A 15489-nucleotide genomic window follows, 5' to 3' on the forward strand; every position below is an offset into this window, starting at 1 on the left:
TCCCCTCCGTGCCTGTCCTCGCCCGCCGACGTGCAACGAAGGCGCTCGGTGGCACGGTCTCAGAAACACACCCCTGGAGCACACCCTGCGCGCCCCCAGTCCGGGCCCTGCCCCTCGCGTTTTCCCCGGTTTCCTGCACGCCGGAGGCCAAAACTCAGGATTTCTCCGGCCCCCTGGGAAACGGGAACATGGGCAGAGCTGAGCCAAGCTCCTCGGACGCGTATTTATTCAAGCTTTTTGCAAGGATTTCAAGAAAGCACTTTGGACTTTAATGAAATCCCCAGCCCGGAGCTCGAATGTTCCTCGTTAGTGACTTTATTGCTAAATAATTTACAGAACGAGGCCTTGCCAGTTTTCATAAGGGAAGCATTTCAAGTATGCAAACCAGATTTTATGCCTTTCCAGAGCAGCTGCTGGCTCGGGCACCGAAGGGACCCGGGCACCACATCGGGGTGCAGCAGTCCCAGGGGCTCGCCCCAGCCCTGGCCCTGGGCAATTTGGGTTTTTCCTCCAGTTTTTCCTCCACCTTTCAGGAGGGTGGGAAGCAGCCACACAGGTAGGGGTCACTTAGTGCATTTCTGCTAGAAATAAACTAAAAAAAAAATAATAATAATAATAAAATAAATAGATTTTGTGCCAGAGTGGCTGAGAGGTGGCATGGAAAGGACCGAAACACAGCTGAGTGCAGAGTGAACATCAATTTATTTTTTTTAGATTGATACAAGTTTTTATATTTATATATATATAATATTTATACTCTAATTCTTTTTTTCCCCAGGACCTGTAACATGCATGCTGGGGTTTCTTTTTAGCACAGGCTTTGGGTTTCAGGCTGCTGCCATGGTCTGGGGAGCCACGGTGCAGTTATTCAGAAGCACCGACCCCAAGCACGCTAACAGGCAGAAATGGCCATTTACGCTATTGCTGGTAGTTGGTTCACCCAGGGGAGTTTTTTTTGCTTATGTGGAGGGACAAATCAAGTTAATTTTCTTTTTCAAAGAAGGTGGTGGAGCAACAGGATGAGGAAAAGCACAGGCAGGCTGCTCGTGTGCTCGAAGCGAATGGGTTTGGATGGCAACGTCTGGCTCCAGTGGGCCAGGGAGAGGATGGGAAGGGGAAAAGGGGGCTGCGGGTACAGCATGGAGGTGAGAGAAAAGCACCTGAATGCGGGCTGGGACGTGCCGAGGTGCTCACAAGAGCAGCTGCTTTGCTGGGTGTAAATCTGGGGAGCATCGCGTGGAAGCAGCGCCTTCACCTACCCAGCCCCAGAGCAGGTGTTGGGTTTTCCTAAATGCATCCCGAGCACAGGGCAATGCTGCAGAGCTCCTTGGCCACCCAAGCACCCGTCCCTGTGAGACAACTGCAGCTCCAGCAGCTCCTGCTCCTGTGCTTTGAACATTTTGGTGCACCTCGGGAATTACCTGGATTTCAGGTTTTTCAGGCGGTTTGGATGGGGAAAAACTTCTCGATTTTTCTTACTATTTATTGTTGCTTGGACGGTTGGACTGATGATCTCGGAGGTCTTTTCCAACCTAAATCATCCTCTGACCTCTTGTTAATTAACTTATTTCCCACTCTGTGCTGCTGTTTATTGCTGTGTAGTGTGACTTGTTGCTGCTACCCGTGACTGGGTCCTGAGCGGGCGGCGCTGACGTGCCGGCATTGTTTTCCCTCTCCCCCAGCGCTGCTGCGAGAAGAGGTGGCCCAGCTGCAGGAGGAGGTCCACCTGCTCCGGCAAATGAAGGAGATGCTGTCGAAAGACCTGGAGGAGACGCACGGCACCAAGTCCCCCGAGGTGCTCTCGGCCACCGAGCTCAAGGTGCAGCTGGCACAGAAGGAGCAGGAGCTGGCGCGCGCCAAGGAGGCTCTGCAGGGTAAGGGCTGCCCCAACGGGGCTTTTTTCCAGATGTCTTGGAACCCCAGAGCATCACCACGAGTTAGTTAATGAGGAAAGGAGAAGGCATCCCTCGTGTTTGGGTGAGGTGGTGCAAGGGGGGGTGTTGGGTACAAGGGGTGCTCCCTGAGCATCCTCGCGCTGCCCCACCGGCGAGGGCAGTGGGTTGGGGAATAGGGAGCACGCAGTGCTCGTGGCATTGCAAAGCTCTGCTGCTAAATGTAGAGGAAAACCAAGCTGAAATGCAGCTGGAAAATGTTGCGGGATGGGCTTGGGTCAGATTTGAGGTCCTTGGACCCTTTAGGAGGGGAGCAGCAGGGCTCCTGGCGATGCACGCGTGCTTTGTGCATCCTCCCGCAGGGATAACTCATTGCACGCCCCGGTGATGGGTTGTGCAGGGCAAAACCTCACAGCGCAGGTTTTCCTCCCCAGAAATCCTCTTTCTGCTGAATAAACTGGAAAGGAGTACAGGCAGGGTGATGTGGGACCCAGGGTGGGGGCACTGCATGGGGCTGGGGCTGGGAATGGGATTTGAGGGGCTGGGAATCACCCCTGGTCCCTCTGCTTTCTAGTGACATTGCTCTTTGGGGATGTGCAAATAAAGGAATTGGACGTCTTTAGAATTTTCTGCCCTGTTATGGGGCTTGGAGATGTTTCTTGCTGTTTGACCAGGCAGGTTTTTTTCCACTGTCCGTGCAAAATCAGGTGTCAGGGCAGAGAAATCTGAAGTCTTGGAGGACTGATAGTTCTGCACAAAAAAATAAAAATGCGAAGTGCTGCCGGGTGTGCGTGAGCAAGGAGCTTTCCCCCACTCCACTGGCTCAGTCTCCAGCAGCAGGAAATGCTCTGGGTTTCGAACACCACACTCGGGGAAAAAAATCTTCATTAGAGGAGCCTCGGTCCAGGCAGAAGTGCTGATAAATGCAAAAATATGCAAAAGCAGGATGGATTCAAGACTGTTTGGAAAAAAAAAAAAAAAAAAGTCATTTAAGAGGGTTGTACACGCTTCTGCAGAGGACAGTGCAGAAAAAAAGATGAGATTGGCTTGAGAATCAGGGGTGTTTAAGGAATATATATATATTTTCATTGAGCTTTTACTGGCCTGCTGGGTTTTGTTTTCCAGGACTTCCTGCAGGTGGGATGGGTGGGATGGGGAGGACTCAGTGGTGGAACAAGAAGTGGTTTTAAACCACTGCTGCTTCCCTCCCCTCACACACTGGAAGGCTTCCCCCTCGCTTGGAGAAGCTGCTGGTGCTGGATCCGTCCCCACGAGCTGAGCAGAAACTTGATTTCCTTCCCGTGGAGAGAAACGCGGCAAGAAATGGAAGGGAAAAAAAGGGCAGAAACTCCAAAAAAACGCATCCACCGGCGTCGCCGACTGGGGAACCGATGGCTGCGGGTTCAGGAGCTGCTGCAAACCTCTCCAGGCTTCTCCGTGGCTCAGGATCCAGGCAGAGGGCCTCTGAGGCCACAGCCTCCTCCCGGGTGGCCACGTCACTAGCAGGGAAGTGCCGGGGAAGCGATAGGGAAATCCGTGCCGGCGGCTGGCGGCGCGCCGGGAAGTGCCGGGCAGGCGGCAGGAGGGAAGGGGAGGCTCCAGCCTCCTGCAGCCCTCCAGCGTCTCCACAAGGGTTTGGTTTCGCCGTGGAGAGGACTGGATGAAGCCACCTTGGTGCTGAGACGCGTCCCCCCAGCACCGAGCCCTTCCTGCAGGGAGCAGATCTGTATTTATAGGCGCAGGACGGGCTGGGTCTGACGTGGCACAGGATGTGCTGGAGCGGCTCAGACCGGGGTTTTGTTTTATCGCTCCTTCCTCTGGGCTAATTCCATCGCTTGCACCTTTTTTTTTTTTCCTAATGTCCAAGAAGAAATCCTCTCGTGCTGCGTCACGTCCTCCTCTCCTCCTCCAGCAACATGAACCGGCACAAATCCGGCACAGCGTCCCCTCCACGGGGGGTTCGCAGCCTGGTGGCCTCCGTCCCGTGCCTGTGGCTCCGAGCCCTGTCCCCCGGTGGCACAGAGCTGCTGCAAAACCCCTCTGTGTTCTCCTTAGAGCAAAGAAATTGGGGACGGGGTCCCTGGAGGTGCTGTGAGCCCAAATTTCATTCCGGAGCGAGGGGCGGCGCTGCCAGCCCTGCGCGGGGTTGCCCGATTTTATGGCTTGGTCACGGTGACAACATTGAATTTCACGGTCGGGATGGGGAAACAGGAGAAATGAAGTGAATGTTAACGCGACAGGATGGCGTTGCGTGTCCCTCCTGTGCAGGGCTGCTCATTTTTTCCTCCGTTATCACGTTCCTGAGGTACCAAACCCCAATCATCAGCCGAAGACTCTCCAAGCAAACCTGGGCGAGGTGATGCCACCACCACCCGGCTCGTCGTCTCTCCATCCAAGATCAGAATTTTAACATTGAAAGGGAAGGCGCTATTTATTACCAACCATCATTTTAGGAGGGGAAATGTCTCTTTTTAGCACACGTTGGCTAATTTCCATACCAAAGAGGCCAGAAAGGGACCCGCAGGGTGGCAGCACCATCGCAGCCGCGTCAATTTTGGCCGTGCCGTGCCGGGCAGGTTGGGCGTCGGAGGGACAAGCTGCAGGCACCAAGCTGCACTCAGAAGGTGACAGGGGTGGGATTTTTGGCTGGATGGGCTCTGCCCAAACATGTGATGCCTGCACGACCAGGGGATGTGTTGTGAAAGCCCAATCGATCCCCTTGGGGCCGCCCTGCGTAATGAGCCGGGCTTGTTTGCCGAGGAGGTACGGAGCTGCTGGCAGCCCGGCTGGCTTTTGCATAACTTTCTATTTTTCTCCTGCCTCTTTCGATTAATTTCCTATCAGCTGCGCTGGGAATGAAGTTCTCAAACGCCCGATAAATCTTTTTTTAAGCTTAGGAGCTCATCGGCTCTGGAGGAGGGCGAGCAGTGCTAATGTGAGTGGAAAATAAAAGAGTTTATTTTAGCAAATCTCTCAAATACGATCTGAAATGGGTGTGGGGCTGTCCTCGGGCACACTCGCTGTGCTGGTGCAGCTTGGCAGACCCCAGCAGAGCGGTGTTCGACCAGAAACCTTTTCCAACTCCTTTTCCCCGTTGCTTTTGGAGGGGCAGGGCAGGAGCAGCAGGACACCCACGGCGAGCACCCATGGGCTTCAGGTTAGCTCTGCCCAGCGAATATCAAACCTCGAGAGACCCCATACTTGTCTCCTCGTAATACTTCTGAATGTTTTGTTGTTGCTTTCTTGGTTTTGTTGGTGGGTGCAGGAGTTGTAGAGTTTCCCATAAACCTTTAAGGACTCCGAGTGCCCCCAGGAGTGGAAGCAGGCTGTGTGCTGTGGGTACCGGCCGGTTAATTAATTTTAGTGGGAGCCTTTTGTCACCTTCAGCTTCAGAGAGTGCAAATCTGACTTCAGCTTTTCTAAGAGCCTCTCATTTTCCTTGAGAAAATGAAATACACACGGATGGGTGTGGTGGAGTGGTGAAAAGGTCGAAACCAGAGGGGTTCGGTCTGCAGGCGTCTCACCAGCCCCTTCTTTTGCATGCCTGGTTTTGGGGAAATTTCCCATTTCTGTGAAGTTTTGAGCCCTCAAATGTGGGAGCGAAGCTGCTCGGAGGAGCGCTGTTAGGCTGGAGGGGGATGCTGGAGGGAATTGCCCTGCCCGGGGAAGAAGCCAGCCCTGCTCTGGGGAGCTTTCGTATTTTTGGGGGCTGAAAATGCTGCTCGTGGGGTCGGGTAAATCAAGAAAAACCCACACATGGGGATGGGGCTGCAGCGTGATTGCGGCAGCCTTGGCTGCGGGCAAACTCAAGGAGAAGCAGCACCTCCTTGCAAAGGCACCCGGAGAGGATTTTGCTGGTGTTTCACGTGTGCCCGTGCAGCCTCTGGCTGTTTTTTGGGTGACTTCTGTGTTTGTTCGGGTTTATTTTATTTTATTTTGATACAGCAGGACACCTTGCAAAGCTCGCCTGCTTGCGAAGCAGCGAGGGCGATGACCGCTGCAGGGTCGAAGGGTGTTTAATAACTTCCTGCTCTCTCAGGGCCGAAAGGCACGCGGAGCCTTTTTTTTTTTTTTTTATTGCTTTTCACTCGGTGTTGCAGCCCGATGGCTCAGCCCTTGGGGTGGGGAGGGCTGGGGCTGCAGCAGGAACCTCGGTTTCTGCCGCGGTGCCGAGGCGTGGGCAGGAGGCACCGGACACCCTTAGCTCCTCCTGAGGCATTTGATGGTTTCCCCTTGTGTTTGCTTGCTCCTTATAGAAATGTGCCCATTTTTTTACCCATCAAAATAGACAGAAATGGGTAAAAATCTCAGTCCTTGCTGCTCAATTCAGCCGCCTGGGTTTATTTAGCCAGGAAAAACATTTTTCTGGGCTAAACCCTGACACCACAGCACCAGTTTTGCTCCCAAATCTTTCCTGGCCGCCCCGTGGTGCTTTTGGGGCAGGGTTTGGAGCACGTGCTGCAAGGACGGAGCACCAAAATGATCACAGCCCCAGCGGTTTTTGAGCACTTTGGGGAGCGGTTCTCAAGCAGAGCTGGACTTTGCTGCCATCCTTCAGCTCCTAAATGATGCGACGCCAGACCTGGGCATGAATTTACCGCGGCCGCAAAGCTGGCGATGAGCACCCTGCCCCAAACCACTCCGATTTGGGGTCGGAGGAGCTGGTAGGGGCAGGGTGCGAAGGATTCGCTCTGCTCGGCGCATCCCATGCAGAGCAGGCTGCCAGGGGTGGGTGCTTCACCAGCCTTCGGGTTGCACCGGGTCCTCCAAAACCCTCTGTTTTTGGCGAGGCAGAGGGGTTTCGGCGAGACGTGGGGAGGGAGCTGGGGGCGCTCCCCGCGGTCACCGCTTCGCCGCTGGGTCCTGGCGAAGCGGAGGTGCTGGAGGGGGGAGCCCGGTGGCTGTTTTACCCCAGTGGCTGCTTTTTACCCCCGTTTTCTCTCCCCCCAAGCCATGAAAGCCGACCGCAAGCGCTTGAAAGCCGAGAAGACAGACCTGGTGAGCCAGATGCAGCAGCTCTACGCCACGCTGGAGAGCCGCGAGGAGCAGCTCCGCGACTTCATCCGCAACTACGAGCAGCACCGGAAAGTGAGGCCGGGCGCCGGCGTGAGGCCGTTGGGTTTTCTTTCATCGTATTGGGGGAAAAAAGCAGCAAAATGGGGCTGGGCCCCTTGCGAGCAACTCCCCTGCTGCAGTCCAGCCCCTGCAGCAGGGGAATGGTGAAGCAGGGGAGGAGGATTTATCGCTGATCGGTGATAAACGAATGAGGCCAGAGATTGTAATTAGCTGAGCTGGCTTGGAAGGCTCAGTTGGTTTTTTTTTGGGTGGGTTTTGCTTTTATTCAGTCTTTTTCTGCTGGCTGAAAACCTAAGGCAGCTCGTTTCCGAGGACATGCTTTACGTGGGGCCCATAAGGTTAGGAGCTTGTCGACCGCACAAACCGTAGCACGTTGCTCGATTATAAATAGCATTTTTCTGGATGTTTTATGGACAGAAAGCTGGGGGGTGTAGGCACAGCTTCCTGTTGTGCTCGTGGTTTCCCTGCCTGGAGCTGTCCACCAGCGCGAGCGAGCGTGGGAACCCGGCTCGGGCGGCTATTCTGGGCTTTTTTCCATGCAAAGGGAGAAATTTGCTATTTTTGAAGGCTGGTGCCAAAGGAGCAGCACTCGCAGCCAGCTTGGGGTAGGCCGGGGAGAGCCAGAGGGACATTTTTCCCCTTCTGTGAGAAATCCCGTGCAATTCCCAACGCGAAGGGGCACTGCAGGGAAAGCAAGCAGTTGGGTCGAGGCGCTGGTGGAGATCTTTAGCTTTTGGGCACGGTGCAGGCATCCTGATCTGGGGAGCAGGCATCTGGTTTGGGGGCACGGGGTTGCCAGTGCCTGTGGGGGAGAGCTGGGGGGGTCTCTTTTGGCCGTTCCCCCCATCCTGACGGCTTCCCCGGCTCGCTGCAGGAGAGCGAGGACGCAGTGAAAGCCCTGGCGAAGGAGAAGGACCTGCTGGAGAGGGAGAAGTGGGAGCTGCGGCGGCAAGCCAAGGAGGCGACGGACCACGCCAGCGCCCTGCGCTCCCAGCTCGACCTGAAAGACAACCGCATGAAGGAGCTGGAGGCCGAGCTGGCCATGGTGAGCTCAGCCCCTGCTCCCACATCACCCGCCCGTGCCCTGGCGTGGCCGTGAGCTCGAGCTGCAGAAGCATCCGAGGGTCAGCTCCGTGCACTGCTGTGGGCTCCTGGCTCAGCAGATTGAGAGCTTGGAGACCCCGGGGAGTTTTGATTTGCTGCAGTATTTTCATTTTTGAATTTGCTGCCGTATTTTCATTTGCTGCAGTATTGCAGGGGGGTGTGTTACAGACCACCGTGAGTATCGGGGATAAACGTTGGCCCCAGCGCTGGGACAATTGCACGTAGCATTGACCGCAATCACTGCACTGTGGCAACGCTAGCAGAAAAAAAAAATCAAAAACATGGATGGAAAAGATCTGGGGGTCCTTGCTGCAGGGATTTGGCCGTTCACCTGCAAAGGGCAGGGTGGGTGTTGCACCGCGCGTTGCTGCTGCTCCTACAGCTCCAGGAGACATCCCTATTTTTCTTCCCCCCCCCGCCGTGTCCTCCCCAGGCCAAGCAGTCCCTGGCCACGCTGACCAAGGACGTCCCCAAGCGCCACTCCTTGGCCATGCCGGGCGAGACGGTGCTGAACGGCAACCAGGAGTGGGTGCTGCAGGCCGACCTGCCGCTGACGGCCGCCATCCGGCAGAGCCAGCAGACCCTCTACCACTCCCACCCCCAGCACTCGGCCGACCGGCAAGGTGAGACCCCGAGACCTGGGCACTCAAATCCGGGGGGTTTTGGGGTGAAATCTGCAGCAGGAGCAGCCTGGTGAGCCCTGCACGGCCGTGGCTGCCTTGGTTAGGGTGGAAATCTGCTCGCCAGATGAGTATCGGCAGTCGCCTCCAGAGTTTGGCACAGTGGGCTGGGGTTTGCATGGTTGGCACAGGTTTGGGTTTTGCACAGCTTTAGGTTTCCCACGGGTTTGGGTTTTGCACAGATTTGGGTTTTGCAGAGATCTGGGTTTTGCACAGGTTTGGGTTTTGCACGGGTTTGGGTTTTTACAGGTTTGGGTTTTGCACAGCAGGCCAGGGTTTTGCACGGGGGATGCTGGGGTTTCAAATAGCATCTGGGTTTTTGCACAGAGGGTACCTGGGTTTTGCACAGGTTTAAGTTTCGGACAGCGGGATGGGGTTTTTAACGGGGCGTGCTGGGGTTTTGAATAGGATCTGGGTCTTTGCATAGGGACTGCTCGGGTTGTGCCTGGGTTTAGGGTTGGCACGGCACGCTGGGGTTTTGCAGGGGGGATGCTGAGGTTTTGAATGAGATCTGAGCTTTCACACGGGTGGTGCTGGGGTTTTTGCACGAGGGGACGGCTTTCACGTGAGCTCTGGGCTTTTGCACGGGGAGCTGGAGGTCGCGCAGAGGCAGATCCGTGCCTGAGCTCTGCCTCCCACCCGGGGGGGTGCTGCTGACCCCCTGCTGCCTCCCCTTGCCTCGCAGCGGTTCGGGTGAGCCCCTGCCACTCCCGGCAGCCGTCCATCATCTCCGACGCCTCGGCGGCAGAAGGCGACCGCTCGTCCACGCCGAGCGACATCAACTCGCCCCGGCATCGGACGCACTCGCTCTGCAACGTAAGTCTGGGGGGGCAGCAGGTGGGGGGTGTCCCTGCGGGGTCCCCCGTGCTGCGATCGTGCTGTTTCAATGCCCTCCGTCCCCTTCTGCTGCAGGGGGACAGCCCCGGACCGGTACAGAAGAACTTGCACAACCCCATTGTACAGGTAGGGCACCGAAAACCCTGTGCCAAAAACCCCCAGAGCCCTGCGCTGGGGGGTGGTTGGGGTTGGGGGTGCTTGGAGGCAGCAATTTCACACCGCGTGCTTTGGGTTTTAAAAAATAAAAATAATTAAAAAAAAAAACCTGTTGGGAGTTTTAAGTCTGGGCTGTCCCAGACTGCAGTGATCTGTCCCCAAATCCAGCTGAGGTGCCGGCTGTGCTCTGAGCCCACCACAGCCTCCATTTCAGTAAGGCACAGCCTAGGTCGCATTATGTTACATATTTTACCCCAAAAAGCTGGGATATTCACACAAGAGCTGTAAGCAGAGCCTTGCTCTGGCCGTCCCTGTGTAGCAAGGATTGCTTAGCAAGCTGATTCCTCGGGGTGGGGAGCAACATTTCCCCGTGACTTCAGATGCAGCATTTCAGGAGCTCTTCTTGGGGTCTGCACCTCGTTATTCAGTGGGACCAGCACCTTTCTGGGGACCAGGACTACTCAGCCCGGGCAGGGAGGGGGGCTGGCACCTCCAGAGCTTGCTTTAAGCCCAAAGAGGGCTTAAAAGAGAGACCCAATTTGCCACGGGCAGGGGGATCAGCGCCAAACTCAGAACCAAACCCCAAAAAGATCCCAGCTCAGCGCTGCCTTCCCTCAGCTCACCGCCCGTTTCCCTACCCCCTGTTCCCTTTGCAGTCTCTGGAAGACCTGGAGGACCAAAAACGGAAAAAGAAGAAGGAGAAGATGGGCTTCGGCTCCATCTCGCGGGTCTTTGCCCGGGGCAAGCAGCGCAAGTCCCTCGACCCCGGGCTCTTCGATGGCACGGCCCCCGACTACTACATCGAGGAGGATGCGGACTGGTGACCCCGAGCACCGCTGTGCATCCCCCCCAACCCTGCGTGTGCATACCCCTGCTGTCGTGTTGTAATTTCGTTCCCCCTTTTATTCCATTTTTTTTCTGGGGGGTTGTTATTTTATTTTTGCATTCCAGTAACTCTTCCTTCTTTGTCCGTCGCTTCGTTTTTTTTTGTTGTTTTGGGATTTTTTTTTTTTATTTTTTTCGTTTTCTCCCCTCCTTCTTTTGATGAAACTTGAAACTTGAAGGACTGCTGCGTGTCTGTAAATAACGGGAATCTCGTGCACTTTGTGCTTGTGACGTCTCTTGTCCGAAACCGCTGTTTTCCGGAGCCTCTGGAACCCACCTTGGAGAGGGGGACCCCGCCGTCTTAAGAGACCTTAAAAAAGAAAGGAAGAAAAAGAAAAAAAAAGCCACCAAAATCACGTTTGCCGTGACGTCCCCCTGGCCAAAATCCGAGGAGGCAGCACCCGGGCTCGTCGTAACGCCTGCCGGTCTGGAATAAGTGTTTTCCCTTTCCTTGTGTTGTTTTAATTTATTTGCACAAACCCAGAGAGGAGCTATTCTAACTAAATTATTGCAGAAATTTTGGGGGGGTTTTATATTTTTCCATGTTGGTGGGGGAGGGCTGGGGGAGGACGAAGGGGCTCTTTGTACTGTACTGTCCTGGGGCGCTGCCCGCGGGCGGGAGGATGTGGATGGGGACCGGGGACCGGCGCGGTCGGACGGCCGCGAGCATCCTCGTCCCGGCTGCGAGAGCACTTAACGCCTTGGAAAAAAAAAGACAAAAAAAAAAAATACACACACAAAAAAAACCCACAACCTCAACGTTTTCTGGGAAATAAGGCTTCTCCCTGCTTTGTTTTTCCCGGATTTGGGGTGCTCGCCCTTCGCTGGAATTAAAACTGGGGGGGAAGCGGCGCGAGCTCGGAGCCGGGGGCAGGCGGCGTCTGGGTTTTGGGGCATTACTGGGTTTTGGGGCATTATTGTCGCCGGGGCGCTGGGTACGGCCACGGAGCTCACGCTCCGAAATCCGCTTAAAACGCCCCAAAATCACCCCGCCGGCAGCCGCTTCCCCCCCCACCACACACCACTAACACGCGCCGCGCTCTGCTTACGGCAAGTACCTTACGCTTTAACGCTTAACGATATCATTTGAAGCTCTTAAAAAATGTATGAAGATTATTTAATAACGCTGCGATCGTGTATTGTTTTTCTTCATTTCGGTAGCGCCCGCCCTGTGTCGAAGGGGATATTTTGGCTTACATCCCACAGCCGACCTGCGGCCGCCCTCGTGCTCCGCGTTCCCTCTAACGTGATGATGCTGGGGGGGCCGCGGCGGTGCTGGGGGTGGGCCCGGTGGCCTCTGTCCCTGCAGAGAAAGATTTTTTATACATTTGTCCTTTTTTTTTGTAGTTTTGTTTTGTTTTTGTTCTTTTTTTCTCTTCCCTCTCTTTGCATTTTTCTAATTTAAACTCTCAACCAACAAACCAGACGAGCAATCTCCTTGTTATCAAGTAGTTTCCTTTGCATTTCAGCTTTTTTTTTTTTTTTTTTTGTAAATTAGGAAATAATTCTTAAAAAAAAAATAAAAAAAAATGACTAAGAGGATGATTTATTTAAAAGAGAACTTCGAGAAATAGCATATGGATTATGGGTAACATTAGATTTAACTTTTTTCCCCCCGTGAGTGGGGAAGAATCCTTGAAGGCATGGATGCAAATATAAAAAAAAAAATAATAAAAAAAAATATAAAAAATCTAAATAAAGCTTATTTTAAAGTATGGAGGAGCTCCCTGTGGTGTGATTCCTCGCCGACCTGCCAGTGCCAGGCAGAGATTGGGGGCTGATGTGGTGGAGGGAGGGCCCTGGGGTGATGGGGGGGCTGCGAACGGGTCGTGGGACCCGTACCATGGTTCTCCAGCTCTGTTAACTAACACGGTAATGGGGTGTTAATTGGAAATAAAACCCATTATTGAGGTATACCGATGAGCAGATAAGCCCAGCAGCTTTGGGGTGGGGGTGTCCTGCACCCCAGGGCGCCCCGGCCTTGAGGCCGTCCCCATCCCGCTTTGGATTTGGCCTCGATGCCAAACAGGAGGAAAACGCGTTCTCTTCTGGTTGTTTTCTGCCCCAAATCTGGAGGGATTTGGGGTCAGGTTGTGCGAGTGAAGGGTGAATTTGGGACCTCGTATTGCCCCGTATTTTGCCAGCGTTGGGTGCCTGCGGGCTTTTGGGGCTGGAGGATGGAAAGCATCAGACCGGCAAGAGAGCTGCTGGGCCATAATAAAAGCTTTTTGTGGCTCGGTCCCCGGCTTTGGTGGCTTGTGCCAGCCCCCAGCCACAGCCTGAGCGCTTCAAGCAATTGAAAGAAGGAAAAAAAAAAAAAAAAAAAAAGGCATTTGCTGCCAACTGGCTCTCCAGCTCTGTTAACTAACACGGTAATGGGGTGTTAATTGGGAATAAAACCCATTACTGAGGTGTACCTATAAGCAGATAAGCCCAGCACAGACCAGGGCTGAGGCTGCTGCACGCGGAGCTCTTTCCCTCAAATATTTGTTGATGTCCTTAACCTGCAGCCCTGCAGCGGGGCCAAACCCAAACCACGGCCCTAAAAACCGGTGTCAGCGGCAGCGTGCCCCGTCCTTCTTGCTCCCAGGATTTTGGGGGTCTGGGGATTTTGGGGGGCTTGTCAGAGCAGGAAGCCGACTTGGAAAAAGTGACCTGAAGGGTTAAGGCTGCAACAGAAAAACCCAAAGCTGCGTTTTCCCTGCTTTGGGGAGGACGGGGGCACTGGGGGCTGCAGGAGGTTTTCTTCCCCTGCTGCATTTCGCCGCGTCCTCGCTGCGTTCCTGCTGCGATGCTGCCATCGTGTGAGCAGCCCCGAGCTGCAGCCCAGCGCCCTGCTGCCACGGCCCTGCGTCGTGGGAGCCGCGCACCAAATCCCCACCGAAATCTGGCCGTGGCTGCCCTGCACCCAGGAGCTTGAGGATCAGAAAATCAGAAATCCCCTGAGGACGCGGGACGTCGCCAGGCCCCGCTGCTCTATAGGGCTGTGTGAGCCGGCGGTGCTGGCGCCGTTTCTGCGTTTCTGTGTTTGCCCAGCTCTGTGCAGAGCCCTCGATAAGAAGCAGCTCGGAGAGTTGCCAGCCAGGACGTGGAGGTGAGAGCTGGGCAGGTTTCCTGCAGCTCCCTGTGCCTCGTGCTGTGGGCAGCAAGGAGCAGAGGCAGTTTTGGGGATGGTCGCGATCTGTGGGTGCTGGGGACACTGCTGGTGGCACCTCCCCGGGTGCTGCCTCTGAGGCTGCTGGGCTTCGTTTGGGGTGTCTGATGCAGGAAAAAAAATCCAAATTTGTAAACTTCTGCCCTGCTTTTAGCACCGCTTCTCTCCCAGCCTTGCTGTGCTCTGGGTGTCATCTCTGTGAGGTTCTCCTAAAGCAACTCCCTTCCCCATCCAGGACTCACAAGCCAGGAGAAAAATAAAATTATTCAGCCTCCTGCAGTCCGTGGCAGCAGCAGCAAGGGAAGGCTTCTCCCTGCAGAGAGGGACCAGGATCAGCAGCAGGTCGGGGCCTTTATTTTCTTTTCCACCTTCCAGGCTTGTGCGTGCTTGAAGCAGAAGGAGACCTCACGCAGCGGATGGACCCGTCGGACCTGCAGTGTGTCCCCAGGGATCCAGCAGCAGCCCCGGGGATCCCCTGGGCACCAAAGTGCTCTGGGCACAAGGAGCAGAGCCGGTTCCTCTGCTCCCCAGGAGGATGCAAGCTTCAGATGCCCAGGTTCGGCACCTGCGCTCTCCCATCACTCCTGCAGCAGCAGGAGGGTGTGGAAATGTCTCGTTTTCCCAGCTCAGGGCTGCTGCTTTTCTTCTTTTCAAGCACGCAGAGCAGGAGCCCAGCCTGCAGCCTCGGCTCTCCCCACCCTGTCCTGTCCCTGCGCTCCCTGGCCCTTCAACTGCTCCAAATTCGGAGGATTTTACACCTTTTGGTTACTGCAAACCCTGCTCTGTGCAGAGCTGCCAGAAGCAGTGTTGTAGAAAGCAACATGGCTCTTGCAGGTGCTCCTGATGTCAGGGCACAGGAGGCAAGGCACAGAGAAGGGAAATACCAGTACGAACCAGTGCTTGGTGCTGGGAGCTCTGCAGGGCACGTGCCAGGCTTCCCCTGCCCAGCTGGAAGCAGCCGGTGGCCCTCTCTTCCTCAAGGGGGACGATGCTGGGGCACCGGCCCCGTTAATGGAAGGGGCTGCCGGGGGATTTTGGGGACTGCAGGGCTGGGGGGAGGAACGTGAGCATTGCCCCCAGCCCCAGGAGCTGCCCTCGGGGTAACCGGGATTGAGGTTGGCTCAGAGCAGAGCCCCCCAGCTGGGGGCATGGCAGGGGCCACCATGGGCGGCTCTGGTGGATCTCGACGGCTGGATCCCGCTGGGAAGGTTTCCTGCAGCCCGGGAGCCACCAGGCTCTGGCCTGGGCTTTGCAGGGGTGTGAAGCATCCTCCCCCAAGCAGAAAGAGGCAGGGGAACCCGGTGCTGGTATTTCAGAGGATGGGAACCACCTTTAGAGGAGCCTGCACTTTAAATCCCCCCATAACGACTCCCTTGTCCTGCTGCCACGAAAAAAAAGTCCCTTTCTGGCCCCTGTTCAGCTTCGCAGAGAGGGCGAGCAGGAGCACAAGGAGCCCATTTAGGACTCGGCCATCTCCGGTTGCGCTCCCCGGGGACCTGCTGCAGGACGGCAGGCTTTAACCCGGCAGCCAGCAGTGCTCGGGGGCTGATGTGGCGATGGGGCAGCGCTCGGTGACCCCGTGCCGTGGAGGCTCCGCTCCCCGCGCAGGATCAGCAGCAGCAGCAGAGCCAGCGGGTAAAGTTCATTTCTGTTCCACTTTCTTGTAGTTCTCCTGCGGAGGAGACAACTCCCTGCTCGAGCGGCC

The 15489-nt window shown here is 55.5% G+C and overlaps 1 protein-coding gene across 2 annotated transcripts in view; it reads left to right on the forward strand.

Moving 5' to 3' along the window:
- The window catches only part of KAZN (kazrin, periplakin interacting protein), a 181319-nt gene extending 170160 nt beyond the window's left edge, over positions 1 to 11159 (forward strand). For both annotated transcript variants that reach the window (XM_082776996.1, XM_082776997.1), the window contains 7 exons: positions 1683 to 1874; positions 6844 to 6980; positions 7843 to 8013; positions 8506 to 8695; positions 9438 to 9568; positions 9665 to 9715; positions 10402 to 11159. In XM_082776996.1, the coding sequence (XP_082633122.1) occupies positions 1683 to 1874; positions 6844 to 6980; positions 7843 to 8013; positions 8506 to 8695; positions 9438 to 9568; positions 9665 to 9715; positions 10402 to 10569 (1040 nt within the window). In that variant the 3' untranslated portion in view covers positions 10570 to 11159. The remainder of the gene's footprint in view (positions 1 to 1682; positions 1875 to 6843; positions 6981 to 7842; positions 8014 to 8505; positions 8696 to 9437; positions 9569 to 9664; positions 9716 to 10401) is intronic.
- Positions 11160 to 15489: the final 4330 nt, after the last annotated feature.

This window comes from Aythya marila, assembly GCF_965140915.1.
Source record: "Aythya marila genome assembly, chromosome: 21".
In the NCBI taxonomy this organism is placed as follows: domain Eukaryota; kingdom Metazoa; phylum Chordata; class Aves; order Anseriformes; family Anatidae; genus Aythya; species Aythya marila.